This window comes from Copadichromis virginalis, linkage group LG5 (genome assembly GCF_057382275.1).
Source record: "Copadichromis virginalis isolate Kocher_CV1m ecotype Utaka linkage group LG5, C_Virginalis_male_GT1.1, whole genome shotgun sequence".
NCBI lineage: Eukaryota > Metazoa > Chordata > Actinopteri > Cichliformes > Cichlidae > Copadichromis > Copadichromis virginalis.
The window spans coordinates 10,281,210-10,302,801 of NC_140622.1; the positions used below are offsets into that span (position 1 = coordinate 10,281,210).

The window sequence follows — 21,592 nt, forward strand, 5'->3', positions numbered from 1 at the left end:
TCATTCCAGCTCTCAGAACCACTGTGACGCTAGCTGTTAGGCTGTAATTAGACACTAATGGCATACTGGCTAGTTCTTAAGCATTAACGTGATAGATATTTTTGTTTTGACTGGGTCAATTTTAAGGTTCATCTACTCTAACCTAAATCAATCTGTTTGTTTTAAGTTGTGTTGATTTGTCCCAACTACCCAGTGACTAAAAGGAAGTTAATAAGAAGGAATTGTTGGTTACCTGACTCATGTTTTTTTTTTGTTTTTTTTTTTGTTTTTCTAAATGACATCAGAAACAGCAGTATGCGACATTACGTGATGGCAGAGCTTCAGTTCATCCTTTGTCATTTTTTTTTTTTTTTTTTTTTTTTTAATAAATAGGACAGGGGGAATGAATGAGAGAAAGAGGGGGAGAGAAAGAAAGAAAACCAAAGGGGAGAAGAGACGGTGAGAAGGGGGGGGAAGAGAGAGAAAAAAAAAAAAAACTCCTGGGTCACCTGTATGGAGAAAAAAAACAAAACAAACAAAAAAAACAAACAGAGGAGACAGCAAACAACAAAGAGCAACATAATAATAGAGAAAACAAAGCACCATCACAATAAACTAGCTAGTCATAGATATCAATATTTACTAAATAATAAACGATATTGTGCAGCACGCAAGATAGACAGCGCACAGTGTGCTTTGAGGCAGCAGCCAAGAAAGCTTTAGTCCGCGTCTGTGAATACCCATGTGTGCATACCTGTGTGGATCAGCATGCTTGCATTCCAAAGGTTTCTCCATGTAATGATCTGCTAGGGAGTGTGGGGGGGCCACAGCCCCGTCCTCCAGGGTGTGAAGCGGGTATGGAGGAGATCAAAACTCCAGACATCCAGAGGCCCCCAGAACACAAGAGACCAAGGAAGACCAACAGAGGGGCAGCCGCGCCACTGTCCCAGTAAGAGCTAAGGAGAGTCCCAGATGAGGGCTCACTCAGCAGCCGCAGAGCAGAAGTCAGGGGGAGTTGCAGCTGTGCCTGAGTGACCGAGCCCCAGGCCGAGAGGCCGGGGGCACCCCACCTCCAAAGGGGCCCGAGCGAGCCCCAGGCCCCGACAAACGGCCGCCAAGGAGTGAGCCGGTGTGTACCCGGACGCCCACCCCCAGACACAAAGAACCACCAACACACCGACACCTGAGGGAGTCCGCCACCGGCAGGGGAAGTGGTGGTGGGTGGAGATAGGCCTCCAAACCTTGGAGGGCCTGAGGTGTCCCCAGAGAGGTGGCGTCTGATACCCAACCTGACATATAGACACAGACATACAGGCACACACAGATACAAACATCCATTCCCACCCTCATGCTCTCATATGCACTCACTCCACACTCAACCAACGTGGAGACAGACATAAAGAGACGCTGTACACACAATCACACTCCCCAAGCGTACTCTACAAACCGGGTCTAGGTACCCTTGCCCCTGGAGGGGGGAATTGCACCCAGACCCAGGTGGTGTTACCCTTTTCCCTGCGGTGGGGAGAGGCAGACCACCCCGACTCCGCAGCAGCAGGGAGGCCCCACACCCCAGACCGCAGTCGGACGGCCAACTCCTCCTACTAGCCCTCCCGCTCCAGCAGGCCGCAGAGAATGGGTGTGGGAGAAGACTCCAAACCTCCCTCCACCCGCTCATTGTAGTGTTGATGCATATGTGTTCTAAGGTGCAATTAAAACCCAGGAGGGCATGGAGCTACCTGCCAAGGAGCAGCAGGTAAGCGCATAGTCCCTCCTGCTAGCCCTCAATGACTAAGTGTATTCCTATATGTATGTGTAATGAGAGTGTGAATAATGTGAATGTCTAAGTTGTGGGATAAAATTGAGGCAGAGGCAGCCAGAAGGGGACGGGGGGGGGGGGGGGGTAGCCTCCTCTGCACCCTGATGACATACCCCCACTCCAAGGCCCTGCATGTGTGGGTGGTTGTGGAGGAGCGGGAAGAGGGAGGCAGCTGGAGATGGGGAGGGAAGGAAGGGAGGGGCAGGTAACCCCTCCCTGGGGCCAGCTCCCCCGCTGACCCCAGTAGGCACTCCCACCCTTCGTGACCCGCCAGGGAAGGGGGGCCCAGGCCCATCAGACCGGGGCCCAGTGCAGTAGCGCCCTCCGGCTCCACAGAGCCCGGGACAGTCCACCCAACCCCACCACAGAGAAAACTGCACCCACCCCACCATCCACTCATCTTCCAGACTACATAAGACGGTAAACGCCCAGGCTGAGATCTTCCTCCACCTCTCCTGTATCTCCCCCTCCTGCAGAGAGTTCCTGAAGAGAAGAAAGCTCCTGCAAGATGTGACCATCCCCCCCACCAGTTGAAGAGCCCCCCAGGCGGCTCGACGCACCGGCGGCACCCTGCTCCAGGGCCGGGCCCCCATGCACCCACCCGCCCACAACCCCGGCAGCACACCAACCAGGACCCAAGCCCCCGAGGCCCGGCCCGGGCCCCAGCCCAGAGACGGAGCGCCCCCAGAACCTCACGCCCATCCCGGACCCACCCAGGGGCAGCCAGGTTGCCAGGTCAGTAACCCACGTCCATCAGCACAGACCCTCCCCTAGCCCCGCTGCACGCAGCCGCGAGGAAACAGTCACCTGAGAGCCAACAGAGCCCCCAACCGGACGTGACCGCTACCCCGGGTTGAGCCCCCCAAGGAAGATGCCTCCCGGGAACCCCCCGACGCCCTAAGCCTGTCCCTACCCCCTCACCAATCACAACAGTGAAGGCGGGACCAAACTATGACCCCCCACCCCCACTAGGTGATGGAGCTGATAAAAGGGGCCCAGAGCAATTGATCTGATGTGGTGGCAGAGGCTGTGTCAAGACTAATGTAATCTAATAGATAATTTCTATATTGGTTAGAATTAAGATTATTTTTATTTTTCCAGTTCATGAGGACTGTTTTCTTGGCTATGCATAGGGCAGTGAAAACCATATGGGCGATATTCTTTTCTGAAGTGACATTATCTAAGCTGCCCAGTAGACACACTAAGGGGGAGGTTGGAATGTTACATTTCAGACACTTTGATAAGTCTTCACATATCTCGTGCCAAAACTTTTGCACTGGTGGACAGAACCAAAGAGCGTGGATGTAATTGTCTGGTGTATTGCCTTGACAGTGTGAGCAGTTGTTGGAAGATGTAAAGCCCATCTTGAACATCCGATGACCTGTATAGTGCACTCTATGAAGTATTTTGTATTGTATTAATTGCAGACTGGGATTTTTAATTAATTTAAAAGTTTTTAAGCAAATCTGAGACCAGAAGTTTTGGTCTAGGTTGACTGAGAAATCTGCTTCCCACTTTGCAGTAGGAAGGGATATTGATTCATCTAATTTAGAAAGTGTTCTGTATATTTTAGATAATAATTTGGGGGATTTAAGAGTAAGAAAATGTGCCGCACTTAGTGGTGTTTGTAATTCAACTTGACTGAGGTTAAATTTCTTTTTTACTATGGATTTAATTTGTTGATATTCTAAAAACCTTGTCTTGTTGATCCCATATTGTTCAACTAGTCTGTCAAATGGAATAACTCATGTACCAGAGCTCATGTTCCTTACCACAGCGGCCTGGGTTCATCTCTGCCAAAACCCCTCTCTCTCCAATTTCCTGTCTACTCTACTCTGAATAAACACCTAAAATTCCCCCAAAGCATCAGCGCTTGTAATGAAGACTTTGTTACCATTTGAGGGTACTTTCCCCCCCAACTGTCTCCTTAAGAAAAGTCTTATTTATAGCATAATTTCCCTGTTTACCACTTAACAACTCAACCACTGGTAAACCACAAACAGCATATACACCAGTCAGCCACTGGTAAAGTGGTAATTTATGAGCTTGCAATGTTCTGTTATTACACTATGAGGCACCTATGGTAGCAAATATTGTATGTGGAGGTTACTTTCAAGTGCTGCCAAGTTACCTAACCAGTTACCTCTGCTACTATTGCTCCAAACCAAGCACCAAACTGGCAAAAACTCAGTGGCATAACAACGAATCCACCCAATTGACGTCTGCCACACCCCCCTTATTCCAGTCCTTTCAGGCATCAGGGGGGTGTGGAGGAACAGGTGATCTCACCAAACATCCCACAGCACACATAGGATCCAAGGCAGCATCCCAATACCTGAAACTACAAGACAACTAAAGATGTCCCAGAGCAGTTTGGTGGCACGAAAGGGAACTATAACAATGCTTTAATGCCATGGCTTATGAGTATAAACACAGTAACAATGAATCTACGTCAAGAAGGTGTGGGTGAGTATTGGTTCTACAAACTTTAGCAACTGTAAATAATGGAGTAGACTTTAAGTGCAGCAAATGAGGTCAGAAAGATGTCACTTGGACATAACAAATTTGTACCTGAACCTGATCGCACACTGTCACTGGGCTCAGCATTAGGGAAGGCTCTAATAGGGTGGGGTGTCAGCTACAGTGGCTTCTCTGCAGATGCAGGGCAGAGCAGCTCATTTCACAGAGAGCACATTTCAATGGGAGTCAAATTAACCACGTAACCCCTGGAACCTCTCTGACTGCATGATTGACGTTGACCAGCGAAACAAAACCTGCCGCGTCACCGAGAAACAACAAGCCCAAAGAGTGGAAGTATGGTGTTGTCACACTGTCACTGTGTGCTTTTTGAAGAGCACAAGAGCACAATCTCGATTAGTCTTTTGTCTGTCACATCGTATCATCGTCACAGCACAAAGCAAACGAGAGGTGGAAGAAGAAAGAAGGCACTAGAAAACTCTTCAGGAGTTATATTTGCACTGAGTGCAGCATAGTGGGAGCTCGGTAGACAAATACTCTCACATCTTAATTTTTCAATTAGCATGACTCTTGTTCTCTAAACATATGCAAACACAGCGGGGCGTCTATTAAAATGCAACTCTAGTGTTGAGCCTAATTAGACTAAATTGGTTGGCTTGTATTCGGAGAAATTTGAATGCAGCTTCTTATCCATGCTTTACCACATGTTTTGCCCCAACAACAAACAAAACAGAACTCGCTGCCTCATGCATATGTGCCCAGCTTCGAAGGAGGGACTGAGTTAGCCTGTCTTGCCATTCTGTTCTAATGTAGCTGGGGGTTTTTTTTCTCTCACATTATTACTATAACATTATAAAATCTCTTTATTGTGTGTCCTGATTGCTTAATAATGCATTTGAATGGGGAATTATAGTTTTAATGTGATATTTCCTTTGATTATGTGATCCTCTGCACTTGCATTTTGCTTCATTATCACTTTGTAGAGGGAAATAACTCAAACTAATAAAATGTTGCTGACTTTGTACCAGTGATGTTTTGATAGGAGCAGATCTCCAGTGGGTTTTTTTGCCAGCGTCACTGGAATATTGGAGAGCCTTACAGCACAGCAGGCAGCAGGCCAAATGGACGCTGTGCATTGCAAAAGGGATGATCTGTCTTGGGTGCGCTACGCTTTGCCGATGTAAACAGCTGCCTCCGCATCCTGGACAAGAAGACTATGTTGCAGCTGGCCGCGTGACGACCCAATCCCAAGAGCGGACCAGCGCACGAAGACGGTGAGTTGCGGTAACACTGTGTTAGACATTAAGCCACGTTAGCCTCAGTTGTGTGCAGCCACATATTTTTGGCTTGAGATAATCAGGTTTGTCATACTAAATGCATTTTTTATCTGTGATGCAATGGACCAGATGGCAGATGAAACAACGCTGAGAGCTGATGCAAAACGCAAAGGGAGTGTAAACGGTGGTGAGGAGAGCTCCACATGGGTTAAAGGAGGTGAGTTGTAGATTAGGTTTGTAGAAAAACAGCTGGAGTTGTCACGTCTCTTAGAAATCTCTCTTGTGATGATCTGAGATAGCCAGTGCCATCCTTACTGTTCCATCACTTTGCTTGCCTTGTGCAGTTATTTGACTTTAGTGACTGTGAACAGCCCTACAGTTTGAGAATGATTTCCCCAACAAACCCCCTGTTTTCAAATCATCTACTGTTCTTTGTTAGTTGCTTGCTTACATGCATTCTTTATAGTCTGTAGGTGATTTTTTGTTGTATACTTCCAGTTTGCATTTAGATTTTAAACATGAAGTAAAATTATCTTCAGACCCACCGCTCGGAGCAACTGTGGTGTCTAATGAGTGAGCGCGGCTCAGTGAAACACTGGAACAAAACCTGAAAAATGCATAGTATGCCCCCAGGCCTTATTTCTCTATCAGTTAATGGTCATGGGCATAGACCAGCTGCACTTCTTACTTAATTCATTTGATAACCCGAGAGCATCATGCTCATTCTCAGCTCAAACAAGTTTATTTTAACTTGTACTTCAAATAGCAATCCTTGCCTTCTTCACTTCTCATTCAATCACGGAGACATGACATGTAAAAACACAAACAATTCTAATGAGACATAAAAGAGTCTCGCATGCTGACAAAAGGTGATAACACGAGACACCATGTTTAACTCTGTTATTTGATGGGAGCAGTTGTTTTTTAAACTAATAAAATCTTAAAAATGGACAATGCGGCCCTGAGCAATGTCCATTTTTATCTCTTCTTCAAGAATTTAGGGAAAACAAATACATTTTATTCACTCTCAAAAATTAATAAATCATCGGGCATTAAATCTTAAGTAAAACACAGAAAGGAGTGGTGAATATTTCATTCGGAATAGGTGGTGAAAAAGTAAACAGTCTGCTGCCAGCAGAGTAATTCATTATTATCTGTATTAATTAACGTATTAATTAACAATAACAACCCCTTCATTCCAGAAATTCCACACTTTTCTGGGAACTACCAGCACAGGCTAGATATGTTTTTATCTTTTCATTGTGTCAGCTGTCAGAATGGGATATGGCCAGCAGCGTTTCGTTTTTCATTTCCAGTTATGTTTATCACTTATTTACTATCTTGCTGAGAGTTCAATGCAAGAGTTGATCCACAAAGATGCGTGGTAACTTTCTATTATTGAAATGTACTGAAATCATTTACAAATCTCCCAATTACTGGATTTCCAAAAATACACAGTTTACACAACATCAGTAATGTCTTTACTTGTGCTTATCAGGATGCAGATTTTCTGTGACTGATGGCATATATATATATATATATTTATTTATTTATTAGGGGTGCAACGATGCACAAAATTCACGGTTCGGTTCGATACTTTGGTGTCACAGTTCGATATTTTTTCGATACAAAAAAATGTTCAAGCCTCTTTAATTTGTCATTTATTAAAATTATAAATGTATATTTTAACTCAAAAGTACGGTTTTTAAATGTAATGTTGCTGAAACAACAAAATAAAAAAAATAAAAAATCTATCTGTTCGAGAAATCACTCATCTTTGGAAAAGAGAGTTTATTACAGAGAAATGGCTCTTTCCAAAATAAAAGCTATACTATCCGCTTCTTCTGGGCTATATTCTCAGCAGCATATTAAACATATCAGGTCCCCATAAATGGTAAATGGCCTGTATTTATATAGCTCTTTACTAGTCCCTAAGAACCCCAAAGCGCTTTACATATCCAGTCATCCACCCATTCACACACACATTCACACACTGGTGATGGCAAGCTACATTGTAGCCACAGCCACCCTGGGGCGCACTGACAGAGGCGAGGCTGCCGGACACTGGCGCCACCGGGCCCTCTGACCACCACCAGTAGGCAAGGGGTGAAGTGTCTTGCCCATGGACACAACGACCGAGACTGTTCAAGCCGGGGCTCGAACCGGCAACCTTCCGAACGCCCAACTCTTGAGCCACGATCGCCCCGGAGAATCATGTGCTAACGGCTGTCTAAATGACTCTGGTAAAGTTTGTAGCATGCTTGCTTGTTGTTTTTGTCTGCTTCCACTTGTCTTTGCACTAGGATGATGTCGGAGTAAATGTGCAGTGATATTCGTTGTGTTCCCACTAGTGCTGTCAGCGTTAATCTCGTTAAAATGACATTAACGCCATAACGCAGCAAATCTCCGTTAACAAGTTACCATGGATCGCCCCATGCGTGGGGCTGGACAGCGTCAACACGTTAACAAGCTAACTGCGCTAACGCACTAGTTCCCACCAGTTGAGCATTGCGTGGCACATCTGACATACTGTTTTACTTTAGTCCATGATGCACTTACCATCAGGGTCATGCTTCACATGAAAACCAAGATAGTTCCAAACGTCAGATCTGAATGAGGATGGGGGAGGTTCAATTTCGTCTAGCGTTGAGGCGGTTGCCATATTGCAACGAGCTTAGCTTCTGTCTTGCTAGCTTGCGCTGCGCTCAGTGGATCTGCATTCGACAGTGCAGCCTAGGCGGAGTAGTCGAACGCCCGATTCACTGAGCGCTCAACACAGACAGCATCGTCAGAAGAAAAGTTGATAAAATAAATAAAAAATGTTGTATTGTTCGATACATACTCATTATGACACCTATGTCCAAATTATAACTACAGCAGACTTAAGAGCATTAATGAAATCAAAAACAGAAGCCTACATGCATATATACTAAGCATCTGACTGTTTTGGTTTAAGGTGGCTGCTCTTTTAGAATTTTCTGCTCCTTGTTTGATGTTTAAAATGCGGCAAAATACTGTGACATCCCTAACACTAGACCATATAAACTATATCTCTTAGCTTAACTTCTTGATCCCCTTGAAAAAGTAGTAAAACTTGCCACTTACTTCTGCAGCATTACATTTTTATGGCTCCAGCTCCACGTCTGTTCACTCTTGGCTATTCTGTGACCATAACTACAAAGGTCCAGAAGAACATCTCCCCATTTTTTTAATTCTCATTCTAGTCTTACATCTGTATGCTAATTTTTAGCTAGCTCTGCACAGAAAAAGAAAATATTGTGGAAATAGCCTGCTAGTTCTGAAGGCCAAACTGATAGGCCAAAATCTCTACAAAAAGGAAAAATAAATGTGATAGTGAGAAGTTGTAGGTTTTACAAGGATTTAGGTGCTTTGTTTTAAAGTTTGTGTGTGTAGGGAAAGGATGGGGCAAATGAGCTAACCCTGCTAAAGCTAACCTACGCTAAAAGTTTCCTGTATCACCATTCACGATTAGTGTATGGACTTTAGGCAGCACGGTGGTTAGCAAGAAGATCCCGAGTTCAATTCCACCATCAGGCCGGGGTCTTTCTGTGTGCAGTTTGCATGTTCTCCCCGTGTTTGCGTGGGTTCCCTCCGGGTACTCCGGCTTCCTCCCACAGTCCAATAACATGCAGTTTGTGGGGATAGGTTAATTGGAAACTCTAAATTGTCCATAGGTGTGAATGTGAGTGCAAATGGTTGTCTGTGTCTATATGTTAGCCCTGCGACAGCTGGGCGACAGCTGGGCGACAGCCCCCCCCCCCCCCCCCCCACAACCCTGAAAAGGATGAGCGGTTGACAATGGATCGATGGATGGACATTAGAGTGATGCCCCTACTGTTCACCACCCTAAAGTACTATGAGCAGCTTTACACAAGATTACCTGCAAACCAGTGGAACCAGTTACCTCTGCTCTCTGTATTCTTGCACATATACTTGATTTTGGGACATCTCCAGTACTCCAGTACTTATTTCAAAGACTACAGTAGATGTTGTTTGTTGATTCTTTACTGTAGGATTCATTTGTTTAACATTTCATCTATTCGACAGAAAGAATCGAAAGTGAGGTTCAAGTCAGCAGCTGGAGACTTGATACCTCTACAGAAATGGAGCCTGGGGAGACAAGCAGAGACACCAAGGCTAAGCTGCCTAGAGAGCGTGACGCCTCCGCTGCCCCTCTTTTCTCTTTGAAAATGTACCTAAGGAGATCCTCCTCTGCAGAAACGTACAGCATAGACTCTCTTTCCTCCTCGCAGCAAAGCAACACAGGAGGTAAATGACACCAGTACTTCACTCTACTGTTTAAGTCTGTCTTCAGTGCCACTTCTTTTCTCGAGACGTCATTAAAATTGTTTTGAAATTAACTTTTTATCCAAATACAGCTTTTCTGCTGTTGAAATAAATGATTAATATGCAGGATAATTATGAAAATGACAAATTGCAAGCTTTATGTCTTACTATGCTGTGAGAATGCTTAAATATAGTTAATACAATCAATTATGAAAATGTCTGAATAATTTAGAAACTCAAACTGCAGCAAAAAAGAGAAATATTAATGCAAAAAAGGCCACAAGTATCACTACTTCAGATCCAGATGCATAACTGATTACAACACAGACTGTTTATGTTCTGATGCAATTCTTTTAAACTAAAAAAATTAAATAAAACTGTAATGTTGTAACAATAACCACTGTCTTAAATATGGTTTAATATGCAAGGAAATAGAAGTATGTCTTTTTATTTATTGACAATGAGAAAAGATGTGGCTCTTGTCTTGTAGACGCAGACACACTAGAGTAAACGTCTCACAAGTGATTACAAGCAGTCGAGATGACCAACTGGTCGCCCAGAGGATGAACGTTCAACACCTTCAACCTCTGGATGATCACTTTCAATCTCAGGGCAATTGCACATGTCACCTGGCGAGAGGCAACTTGTCTCCATTCAATTGCAGTCTGTCTCGGATGATTGCAATCACTTTCCGTCAGGCCGACAAAGACCGTGCACATCAAGAGATCGTGTGCAAGCTTCAAGTGTCGCAGAAAAATAATTGTTTGCGTGTAATGTTTGATGAAGCACTCCGAAGAAATACGCAAATGCTTAAAGAGAAGGAACAACAGGAGGCAGCACAGATGCAGCGCAAACTCCAAGACCCAGAGAAAGAAATGGAAGCATTGCAAGAATTTATAAACACAGACAGATTGCCAACATGTTGCAAATAAGTGTGAATTAGCCAATGAGCACAGCTCATCTGCAACACATCTAAACTGTACTCAGGTTACATTCCTCTATAAAAGCCTGCCGAGCGCCTTTATCATTTTGTAATTAAACTGCCATCCTGCTGCAACTACATTGCTATGTGTGGAGCAATTATGAACTTTAGCCTCAAATCTATGAGGTTATGGCTGGACTCTGAAAGTAGTGCCCATGAATTTCTGTTTAATTTTGTGATTTGTGGTCTTTGCTGAGTTAAAAATTACAAAGTTATCACAGTTAATCACCATATTATTGATTATAGATACCAGCTTGACCCCATTCAGTTGCATGCTGACAGCAACTGACCACAGTTACAAAGCTGTAGCACTACATACAGAGATATAACTTGGACTCATTTCTACTTCCTACCATATTAAAAGGATATGATGATGAAATACATGTAGTTTGCTCATATGTTGCATCTTATCCATTCACGAGAGTTGTTGTCATTTAGGTTGACACGAGGTTGTTTGTTGTAAAGCTGTATTGTATTGTATGGGTCCATATGCTTGACAGTGGCTGAAATATAGATGTAGACTAAATAAGCTAATGTAGGCGATTCACAGACATAATGAAACTAGCAGCAACAACAGTGGGCACCCACGATTAGTGTCACCAGTTCAGTATGAGATTAAAAGTACAATGTCTTTTTCTCTTCCCGAGTTTTGATGTTCAATATTGATTAAGCAAAAAAGTTCCCTCCGGGTACTCCGGCTTCCTCCCACAGTCCAATAACATGCAGTTTGTGGGGATAGGTTAATTGGAAACTCTAAATTGTCCATAGGTGTGAATGTGAGTGCAAATGGTTGTCTGTGTCTATATGTTAGCCCTGCGACAGCTGGGCGACAGCTGGGCTCCAGCCCCCCCCCCCCCCCACAACCCTATATATATGTTCAATATTGATTAAGCAAAAAAGTCTATATCAGCGATCCCCAACCCCCGGGCCATGGACCGGTACCGGTCCGTCAGTCGTTTGGTACCGGGCCGCAAGAGTTGAGGGTCGGGTGTGAAATTTATGGTTTTCAGGGTTTTGATCGTTATTTTTTAAATCGCTTTTATCATTAACACGGTTTCCCTGCGTCTTTGCTCGTGTGTTCTGAATAAATCTTCTTTTTTTGCACCAGTACTAGTTTTATTTTGTTGTATTTATCCACAACACCTTAAAGGCCAGTCCGTGAAAATATTGTCAAACATAAACCGGTCTGTGGCGCAAAAAAGGTTGGGGACCGCTGGTCTATATTATATATTGCCAAAGCAGAGTTGCTCTTTCACCTCTTTGATATAAAATATCCCTTCATCATTTTATCTTTTTAGATTTGTGTCATTAGTGTAACAAGTCAAATTTTGAACTATAACCAGATTTTGTGAATTCTGAGTCCAAATTTGAAGAAATGACATTAAGAATCAGTTCACAGGAATGAGACTGACCCACAACCTGTCTTCTCCAACATGTACTTGAACTAAGATCAGATTGAAACCTCCACATATTTATATAAAAGCTTAGGAGAACAGTGAAGCCTTGCAGAGGGTATACCTTCTCTGAATTCTCTGCAGTGCAAGTCATAAGGTCGTTCCTATGACACTCTTCAGTGAGTAACTGTCTGCTCATGGTCAGTGTCATTTGATGATCTCACACTTCATAGCACCCATGAGGGAACCATTTGGCAAAGCATGCTGGAAAGACACATAGCATTGTCTCACTGTAACCACAACACACGTTGGAAGTGCTCCTGGCAAAGTATACAAGAGAGACTTCTGGTAATTGATTATGTCTCCAAACAGCTTTCCTGCTTGTCTCTCTGTGAGGGAGCGAGGCATGATTTCTTAAATTATGCATGTGTAAAGGAAGGAAAGGGGGCTTTTAAAATCTTATAAGATACAAGTGAAGCCCAGCTCTTATAGGAGCAGGGATGATTTATGTCCCGAGATATAATTTAAACGCTATCTATCACGCATTATTTCAAATAGGTCATTGTAAAAGTGTGAAGGGGTTGCAGCCCTTTATGAAGACAAAAAAATGTATATTGATTTAAAAGAAGAAAAAACACACTACTGAGTACATTATTTTCCTGATCATGTGTGTCTCTCTCAGTTGACTGTGCAGGAATTGTCTTGAACTGTCTCTTCTGTCGGTTCTACGATATGATCCACATGCTACCTGACTCCTGCAAGGGACTCGCCAATCACTGCTGCCCCAGCTACAAACACGTCATTACCACAGCGGAGTCTGCATCCAGCAGTGATGATGACTCATACATAGATTTGGATTGTGGTGTGTTTGGGTCCTGTCATGATGCAAGTGACTGCCTGGAGCTGGCTATGGAGGTTTCGGAAATTTGTTATCACTAGTAGGAAACTCATAATATTCACCAGTAAAAGCAGAAACTTACCATTAAACATGTGACAGTTCAGTGTGACGTGGAGGATTTCTAAGGGCTAAAACACAAATAAATACCAGTGTGATATTACAATGATAATAAACATGCATTATTTATCTGTGTATGCTTGTGTTTATGTCTCCTAAATATATGACAAGACCTGTGTACAATGGAGACTGCCTGTTCCACTTCTTTAAATATTTAAGTATTAGATAAGGTCTACTATCCAGTCAGGTACATAAGTACTTGGGCAAAGATATACTTTTTGACATTTTACCTCTTTACACTACTACAGTGGATTTAAATAGAAAAAAGGCAGACTTTCACCTTTATTTCATTTTATTTAACAATAGTACTTCAATAACTCTTCAGCAATTACATCCTTTTTTCTTTCTTAGTGTCCTGTTATCCAATTCTGAGAAAAAACGGAAGCAGATGCTTGATTTTATGCACCTGTGACAGGGGACGTGACTGGAACACTTGAATATAATGATTGGCATGGTTCAACTATTTAGCTAAACCACATTATTATTATTAATATTATTATTTTTGAACTCTTCTTGCCAGTTGTTATAAAACCTTACATTATAGCAGTAAAAATCACCACCTACTCTAGATACTGTGTGAGTGAATGCCTTAACAGTATGAGTAATTTAGTGTTCTGCATTTCAGTTTTACAGTATATTCACTATGCAGCAAGACGGCAGCGGCATCGCAAACAATTCAACGGCCTTGAGGCCAGCAAATTCCACTGCAGCTGTGTTGATACACACTCTAACACACCAACAAGCACTCCAACTTCAACACGATAGTCTTTCTGAAGTATGGAAAAAAAAAAATCTTGAAGCCTGTCCCCTGTTGAGCGTGCCTATTTCAGTTCAAGTGCCACTGGAAACACAGGAGCTGTTAGATATGGCATTTGTAGAACACTTGTCCTTGTCACTCCCCTCAACCTCTGTTCTCAAAGACAGTTCTCTCAAGTGGTAGATTACTGTTTGGATCTCTTCAGTCTGAAATATGTCCTTGTCACATTATGGGAAATGGACACAGGAGCAACGCTGCTATGCCAGTGAGAACGGTATACAGGACAACATTGTTCTTAAGCATCATCTAAGCATCATCATCTATCCCGGAGAGGTCAGCGTGAGTGCACGGAGACAACACCGTGTTACTGGATTATGTTCAATTACTGCACCAAACATTTGTTTTCTCCCATTACATATAAAGACAGAGTAATCTCACTCTGCTAACGAGAAGACCATTGTAGAGCACTCCTGTTTTGCTGCTGCACACCATGGTAATGGTACTATATTGGTACAGTGCTGAGACTGACTCTTTGAAAGACCTTTCATTGTCATGTTTGCAGTTGTTGCACCCTGATCACTGTACAGAACGTGTCCCAGAAGTCAACTTCAGACAGTGTTTATGAGTCTAAACATCATAGCTGAAGGACAGAGTCATGTACCAGGTAATGTCTTAGTCAGCTAACCATACAGTATTAAAGCTGCTTGGTTACGGCTTCATGGCAAATTTTCTTTGTATCAATTTCACTTGAATATTGTTTTTGTTCCCAAAGTGATTTTTTTATACATCTTACTTTACTGAAAACATGTTTGAATTTAATAAAGTGGTTGATGTAAATGGTCAAAATAACCATGAATTGTAAACTGTAAAGTTAATTGTACAGTTGCAGCCTGTTCTCACTCCTGAGGCGTAATATGCTGATGGGTTGTCAAGTCCCGAGGCGTTCCTGAGGAACGCGAAAGGTCACCTTTTGCGTTCTTATGCTACGTGCCGGGTTATGGATGAAATCCAGTAGAATAACGCTCCCACGGTAATACACGTTCGAGCCATGTAGTCCAGCCCTAACCGGAACCTGTAACCTTAATCAGCACTTTAATGACGTTAGTAGTGTTTTCCAAAGCAATTTAAGTAAAACAAATCTACATGTGTAGATTCATTCCAAACGGTTCCCATGTTCACTCATTTTTCCGATGTTGTAATATAGGGACGTGTTGGGTGCCCGGAAGCGTAATATACCGACGATTTGTCACCTAGCGTAAAATGTTACGCTTTGGGAGTGAGAACGTGTTGACAGTTGCTTGAGATGCTGTAGGTAACCAAATGCATGTGGTACTTTCTGACCTTGAAGAGCTTTCTAGTTACGAGCATTAAAAACAGCAACTCATGACCTTAACTTTGAGATGAACACTTACATAGTTAACTTTAGCTTAGTTTGGACACAAGAATCACCTGATGAGTGCTACTTAAACATTACAAACAGCAGTTTAGCAACGATGACTGAATGATACGGGTGTGAACAGTGTTTACGTCACTCATCACATCGCTGTTAACTCACATGATGCTGGGCATTACGAGCACTATTTTGAGTATTTTCTGGCAACGGATTTCAAAAGAGCCTTCTCTGTAACTGCATCTGCAAAAGAAAAAAAATAACCTCAATGTGACATTTGGTAAAGCCTGAATACCAAAAGCATGAGCTAAACAGATAAAGTCACACAAAACCCACAGAGGACACATAACATGGCGACAAAATTCAATAAACTCCTGTCTGAAGAGAACTTACACGTTCACTCACATTAAAAGCAATGCAGACAAGGACACAAAGACTTGAATCCCCTGATCCTTGAACATTAGCGTATTCCAGCACTGATTTCTCCATTCTACAATCTGTGTTACTAATGCTTACCACACTACTACTACCATGGAAATTATACCGGTTGATTTCATTTCAGATAAAAGTTCAAGTTTTCATGACTCACAGCTTAATAAGAGACAGCAGCACAAGGAGATTACTTTTAAAGGCAAAATATAAAATGTTGCAGTGCATTTATCAGCAACTCTTCTGCATGAATTAAAGCTGTACCCATGACATTGCTAACGATGTGTTAGGTACAGTATTGGTCAATAAGATTAAAGTAGCATAGGAACACTACTCTTCATAGAAGCCAAGACTTGATTGACTGGTAATATTAAAACCAGGTCAGAGAAACTACACAGATAATAACACAAATCCTCCAGATTTCTTTTTTTTAATATGATAGTTTAATTGTTTTGCTGAAAGTTGTTCTTTAGTCGCAGAGTACAAACAAGGATTAGTGTGCATTCATCCGCAAATCATCTGCACCTCCGGGAGGCTGTTTTATGTTTGCAAAACCAGACTGAAACACTTTGAAAATGTTCCAGAAATTTTTTATTTCATTTTTTATTTTTTGGAATTGAATGCTAAGACATGACGAAAAGGAGCTTTTTTTTTTTTTTTTTTTTTTTTTTTTTAAAAGAAAAGGGAATTAAATGTTGCTCCTTTATTTACATGATACTGCTTGCATTTATATTCCTGTGCCACAAATCTAAAAAAAAGAAGAAAAACTTTTCATCACCCGTTTCATGCGCTCTCCTTGTAAGGTTTTGTTTAAAGCTCAAATGTGTTGTATTTTTAGATAGAATAAGTCCTCTGATGAGAATTAGGCTCTAAACCATGTGACTATGTTTGACCTCCTAAAAGCTGCGCAGGGCCTCAGACGGCACCGCGCAGACAAATAAAAGTAGATACTGCACATGCTGTGCAAAATTGCATGTTGCGGGTTACATCTACAGGGAGCACTGCTTGTGACCAATTTTCTCATTACCTGGTGCAGCACAATTACAGAGCTGAGTGCTCTAGCTCATACTGCTCCATAAAACCTATTGGAGGTCCTTTGTGGCTTTTCTAACATAAAGCGCGTCTGCATAAACAGATGCCAGTTTTAAAGCGAAAACATCTGCACATCTTAAACTCACTGGATCTCTTTCAAATTACCTGATGGCTCTGGGAGTTGCGCGGGCTTTAGGAACTCTAATGTTTTTTAATAACATCCAAATGGCCTGTCCTTTACTGGCCAGGTTCAAATGCCGTCCCATCCCGGCCGAGCGGATGTGGACAAGGTCAGGTGGTTTTCACTGCTGCGCAACACATGCGTGCACCTTAATGGTCACTCAGAGGATACTGTTAACCCATTAGCTTGCATAGTGCTCCTCTAGTTCCTGGCTTAAATCAAAACAGCTGGGAAGAGGGTCAAAAAGAAACAGAAATGCTGAAATGATTAAATGTGAAATGGGTTGTTGCTAACAAAACACTTCAAACGCCGCGTGCCGCTCTGCTGTTGTGTTTAGTGACACAAGACTCGCATTAGCAAAGTGATCTAATCGCGTGCTGCTTCGCCATGTTTACATGCATCTCTGCTCACTAATCGGATATGAGGTTTCTTCGCAGAGTTCGGGCCCTGATCGCTTCATTAGTGTGAAGCTGCTCTTCCTCCTGAGCACACAGCACTAATACCATCTCCCTTCAGACACAGCGCTGCAGCCCAGAGTGGCCTCCTGAGGAAGCAGCACCATTAAATATTAATGCCATGTGTTTAGAGGGTTTTTATTTCAAACAGCGGGTTTGTCAGCATCTTATGTGGCGTTCTTCAAGATTAAGTCCATGTGGAAAACGGGGGTCCCGATGCTTTCTGCAGCATTGTGCCTTCAGAATAATTTAGATCTGTTTTTCTAATGGTCTTTCTGTGTTAATATCGCCAACATTTTCCATGATTTTCTTAAGCAAATGGAGCATTTTTAAGTGGGCGAGAGTACTGCCTTCTGTACCTTACAGTGTGCTGTGTAGCTGTCATGAGGTGAAGAATGTTTGGGTTCATTTAAGTTGACATCACTGCAGAAATGTGTTTTTTATAAGCCTCTTTTTCAGTTCCACCCATGATGCAGAAAAATACCATAATGCCCAAGAAAATAACTTTTGAGCGTCTATGAATTACGACGCTGGAAGACAATCTCGAAACATAATCAAGTTCATACATTTCCTTTCTTTGTTGGACTGCTCTGATAAAATAGCGCGAGCTCGTCTAAACGTAATAAAAATCAATCAAAGAATTTGTCATCTGTCCTCATTTGTTCTATTGTCCTAGTTTACATGCCAATTTCACAATTACCCCCTCGAATGAACCTGACCTCGCTTGCATATAGGGAAGTGGCGTATGTGAGCATCCTCCTCAATTAGGTCAGGGGCGTTAATAGTACAGCAGAAAACGAACACTCCCCACAACATCCTCCAGGAATTGCGCCTGACACTACTGACTGCCTTGAATCTATATTTGGGCCAAGCGTGTGGATGTGTGTCACCCAAGACTACCCGCCTAATCTCCGCCACAGAAAGTAAAGTGAGTTGTGGGCCCATGGGCGGAGATCGTCAAGACACAAAGGAATCTCCCAGCAGGCACAGCAAAAACCAGGCCCTGGGCAGGCTTTTATGATACCTTTCAATCAGTGGATGATTCCCAGCTGAAATGACAGGTGATTTGACTCAGCCTGCAATTAATGACCTCATTTTAACAATTAAGAGCAGGGGAGGAAGAGGAAAGCCCCCGAAAAAGACAACGAGTTGAGCCGGGGGGCGAGTTTTGATGCCTCGATAGTGCAAGACGGTAACGTCTCTGCGTGTCAAACGTGACTGGAGCTTGTTGTCGCGGCTCAGGTGACCTCCTCCTCTTTTAAGCAGGTGGAATCCTGCAGGGAGAGCACACAGTGATGAGGAGCAGGCATGGGGAGGGGGAGGCTGTGGCAAGGATAGGGCGAAGAGGTGACTGGAGGGTGGCAAGGGAATGATGGAGTGCATCAAGCTGTGTGCCCACCCCCCCAACCTTCTCCTCCACCTTCTCTTACCCCCACCCCCCACAGCATAGAGGAAATTAAAGAGCTGTGTAGCAGGAGGAGAAGAGGAGAGGAGGGTGGTGATTTAGAGCGTGGCACAGGGGGATGGGGACCCGGCGCATTGGAGTTAATTACTGAATAATGAGGAACAATTTATTGTGTTCTTGTTAGAGACATCAAAATGCTGCTGGATACTGCCTATAGAGAGGAGCATGCCTCTCTCACTCCTTGTGCATCGGTTAAAATGTGGCGTTTAACTCAAAGTCATTAAAAAGCCCCCACCTTGCTTTGCCTTGCCTTATAAAGTGGCGGTGTCGCAGGTCTCCTGGGCAGATGAGGGGTCTTAACACATTGCCCTAAAATACTTCCACTTTCCTCCAGGCCTTCTGAGTGTACACTAAAACCTAATGACATTACCTGAGATGGGCTTCTTCTTGTTTTCATGGCATGCCACAAATCGTCCTGATTTTTAGACACAGCTACAGATTAGTTAGCTTCCTAACAAGGGACGCTATCAGCTCCTAAGCTAGCTAATTAAGACACTGCTATAAAATCTCCATAAGTAAAAAGAAAAACGGTCTCCTTTTGATCTTCTAAATGTTTGAAAAGGACTCATTAACACAACCACCTTTTGCATTTCTAACATTACTAGAGAACGACTGCTAGAAGAAGGAATACCATCCCTGATGTCACACTCTGTCAGGTAGCATGGGCTGAGGTTAGCGTAAATTTTCTTCCCTTCCTTTATTAAACCTGTAATCCAATTTGTTTTATAAATTATATGCCACTTCTAATCCTAGAATACAGTGTTTGCTTATTGTTTTAGTAGTTAACTGGACTTGCCAACAATTGCAGCTTGCGTTAGTGTTGTTTCCTTACATCTGTTTTTTTGCCAACTTAACTTCAAGGCTGTCATCCACACTAAGTCTCATTCAGATCTCCACTGATATTTGTAATGTATAATTTGAAATTGTAGATCAGGAATAATGGTGTATCTGAGTCACATGGTAGCTCACAGGCTAGCTAAATGCTATATCATACCCTGCTTTATAGTCTGAACTAAAAATGACCAGTACTGTTTAAGACCATGAACTCTTTACGAAAGCATTTACTGAAGAAATAAAACAATTGAGAAGTAAGTTAATTTTGTCATAACCTTCCATACAAGTCAAACCAGTTGCCCCCTGCTGGCCCTTAAGGCCAATTCTATTAAGGAAACATGGAGTTGTAGCTACCTCAGTCATGTCTAAACTAGCAGTGGGGAAAAGAGGCATGAGCAGTATAATCATGTGCATTCCTGTGTGCCTTGGATGGCCCCAAGTTGGGAAGTTGTTCCTCTGACTTGGTGGTCATGTGCTTTTGAATTTTTGAATAGAAATATGTAAAAAAGCCATGAGCATAACAAAGATGTATTTTATACTTAAACAATGTGTCTACTGCAGTTTTCAGTACATAATAAATCATTACAGACTTACCTCTCTACCTTTGTATCACAGTTAGCTACTGCTACTACTTCTAACTAGTCTAGGTAACTGTGGTAGCTCTACAAGACAAAGGTTAGGACCTAACACCATATTAAAATTCAATTTTATCAAGCAATTAAAAGAAAATGCCACATATTTGTACTGTTAATTAAAAATGGCCAGCTATCAGCCAAACTGTTACTTTCACCTGCCAAATTTCTACTCATATGATGTCAACAAGTCAGCACTTCATACAAAATTTTTGCAGACAGAATTTTTACATGAATATTCTCATTCAGGAAACCATTTGTACCCTCAATTCAATGACACAGGAATGCACAGTAGCTATATATATTGATGTGGTTGTAATTTTGTTTGTGTTCACAAAGCACATTATTAGCCAATACACTATATTATTATTAAACTATATACTGGCAAAAATGGAATCCATTGGAGGTCCAGGGAGAAAACCACTGCTGACCAAAAACAACACAGAGGCTTGTCTCACATCTGCCAAAAACCATCTTGATAATCCCTATGACTTTTGGAAATATATTCTGTGGACTGATCAGACAAAAATTTGAACCTTTTGGAAGGTTTGAATCCCGTTAAAACGAACACAGGATTTTAAAAAAACAACAACAACAGTTAAACGGTCTATGGTTGCTTTGGTGCTTCAGGACCTGGACAATTTGACTGAGAGAACCATGAATTCTGCTCTCTACTAGAAAATTGTAAAAGAGATTTTGTGGTCTTGGGTTTGTGCCCTGAAGCTTGAGCACACCTGGGTTACGCAGGAGAACAACGATATGAGCCACACCAGCAAGTCCACCTTTGAATGCCTTGAGTGAGTTATGGCTATTCACATTCAAAAACCAACCAACGTTGCTCAATTAAAATGATTTTGCAAAGAAGGAATGTGAAAGACTGCTTGTCAATTATCGCAGACCTTTAATTGCAGTTCTTGCTTCCAAAGGTGGCACAACCAGTAATTAGGTATAGGGAGGAAAATACTAGCACAGTAGCCTACACAAAGAACATGATAAACGTTAACGCAAAAGGTAGCAGCTAGTCTGAATATATATTAAAAGAAAACAGCCATTCCAATAGCTCGTTCATACTAGCTTTATGTGTTGACGAAGTTACTTCCTTTTTTGGAGCAGTGTTTGGCAAACCACCAGTTTTTCCCTTTGTCGTAGTCCTAGTGTTAAAACT

The 21,592-nt window shown here is 42.5% G+C and overlaps 1 protein-coding gene across 1 annotated transcript; it reads left to right on the top strand.

Moving 5' to 3' along the window:
- Nucleotides 1-5,311: 5,311 nt before the first annotated feature.
- On the top strand, nt 5,312-13,305 carry mdfic2 (MyoD family inhibitor domain containing 2). Its single transcript, XM_085458021.1, has 4 exons — nt 5,312-5,550; nt 5,683-5,770; nt 9,622-9,843; nt 12,920-13,305. The coding sequence occupies exons 2-4, from the start codon at nt 5,683-5,685 to the stop codon at nt 13,174-13,176; spliced, it is 567 nt and encodes a 188-aa protein (XP_085314147.1). The 5' UTR covers nt 5,312-5,550; the 3' UTR covers nt 13,177-13,305.
- Nucleotides 13,306-21,592: the final 8,287 nt, after the last annotated feature.

Coding starts and splice junctions, on each gene's coding strand:
- mdfic2 (XM_085458021.1), top strand. CDS start 5,683: ATGGCAGATGAAACAACGCTGAGAGCTGATGCAAAACGCAAAGGGAGT. Junction 5,771..9,621: donor CTCCACATGGGTTAAAGGAG/GTGAGTTGTAGA, acceptor TCTATTCGACAG/AAAGAATCGAAAGTGAGGTT. Junction 9,844..12,919: donor GCAGCAAAGCAACACAGGAG/GTAAATGACACC, acceptor TGTCTCTCTCAG/TTGACTGTGCAGGAATTGTC.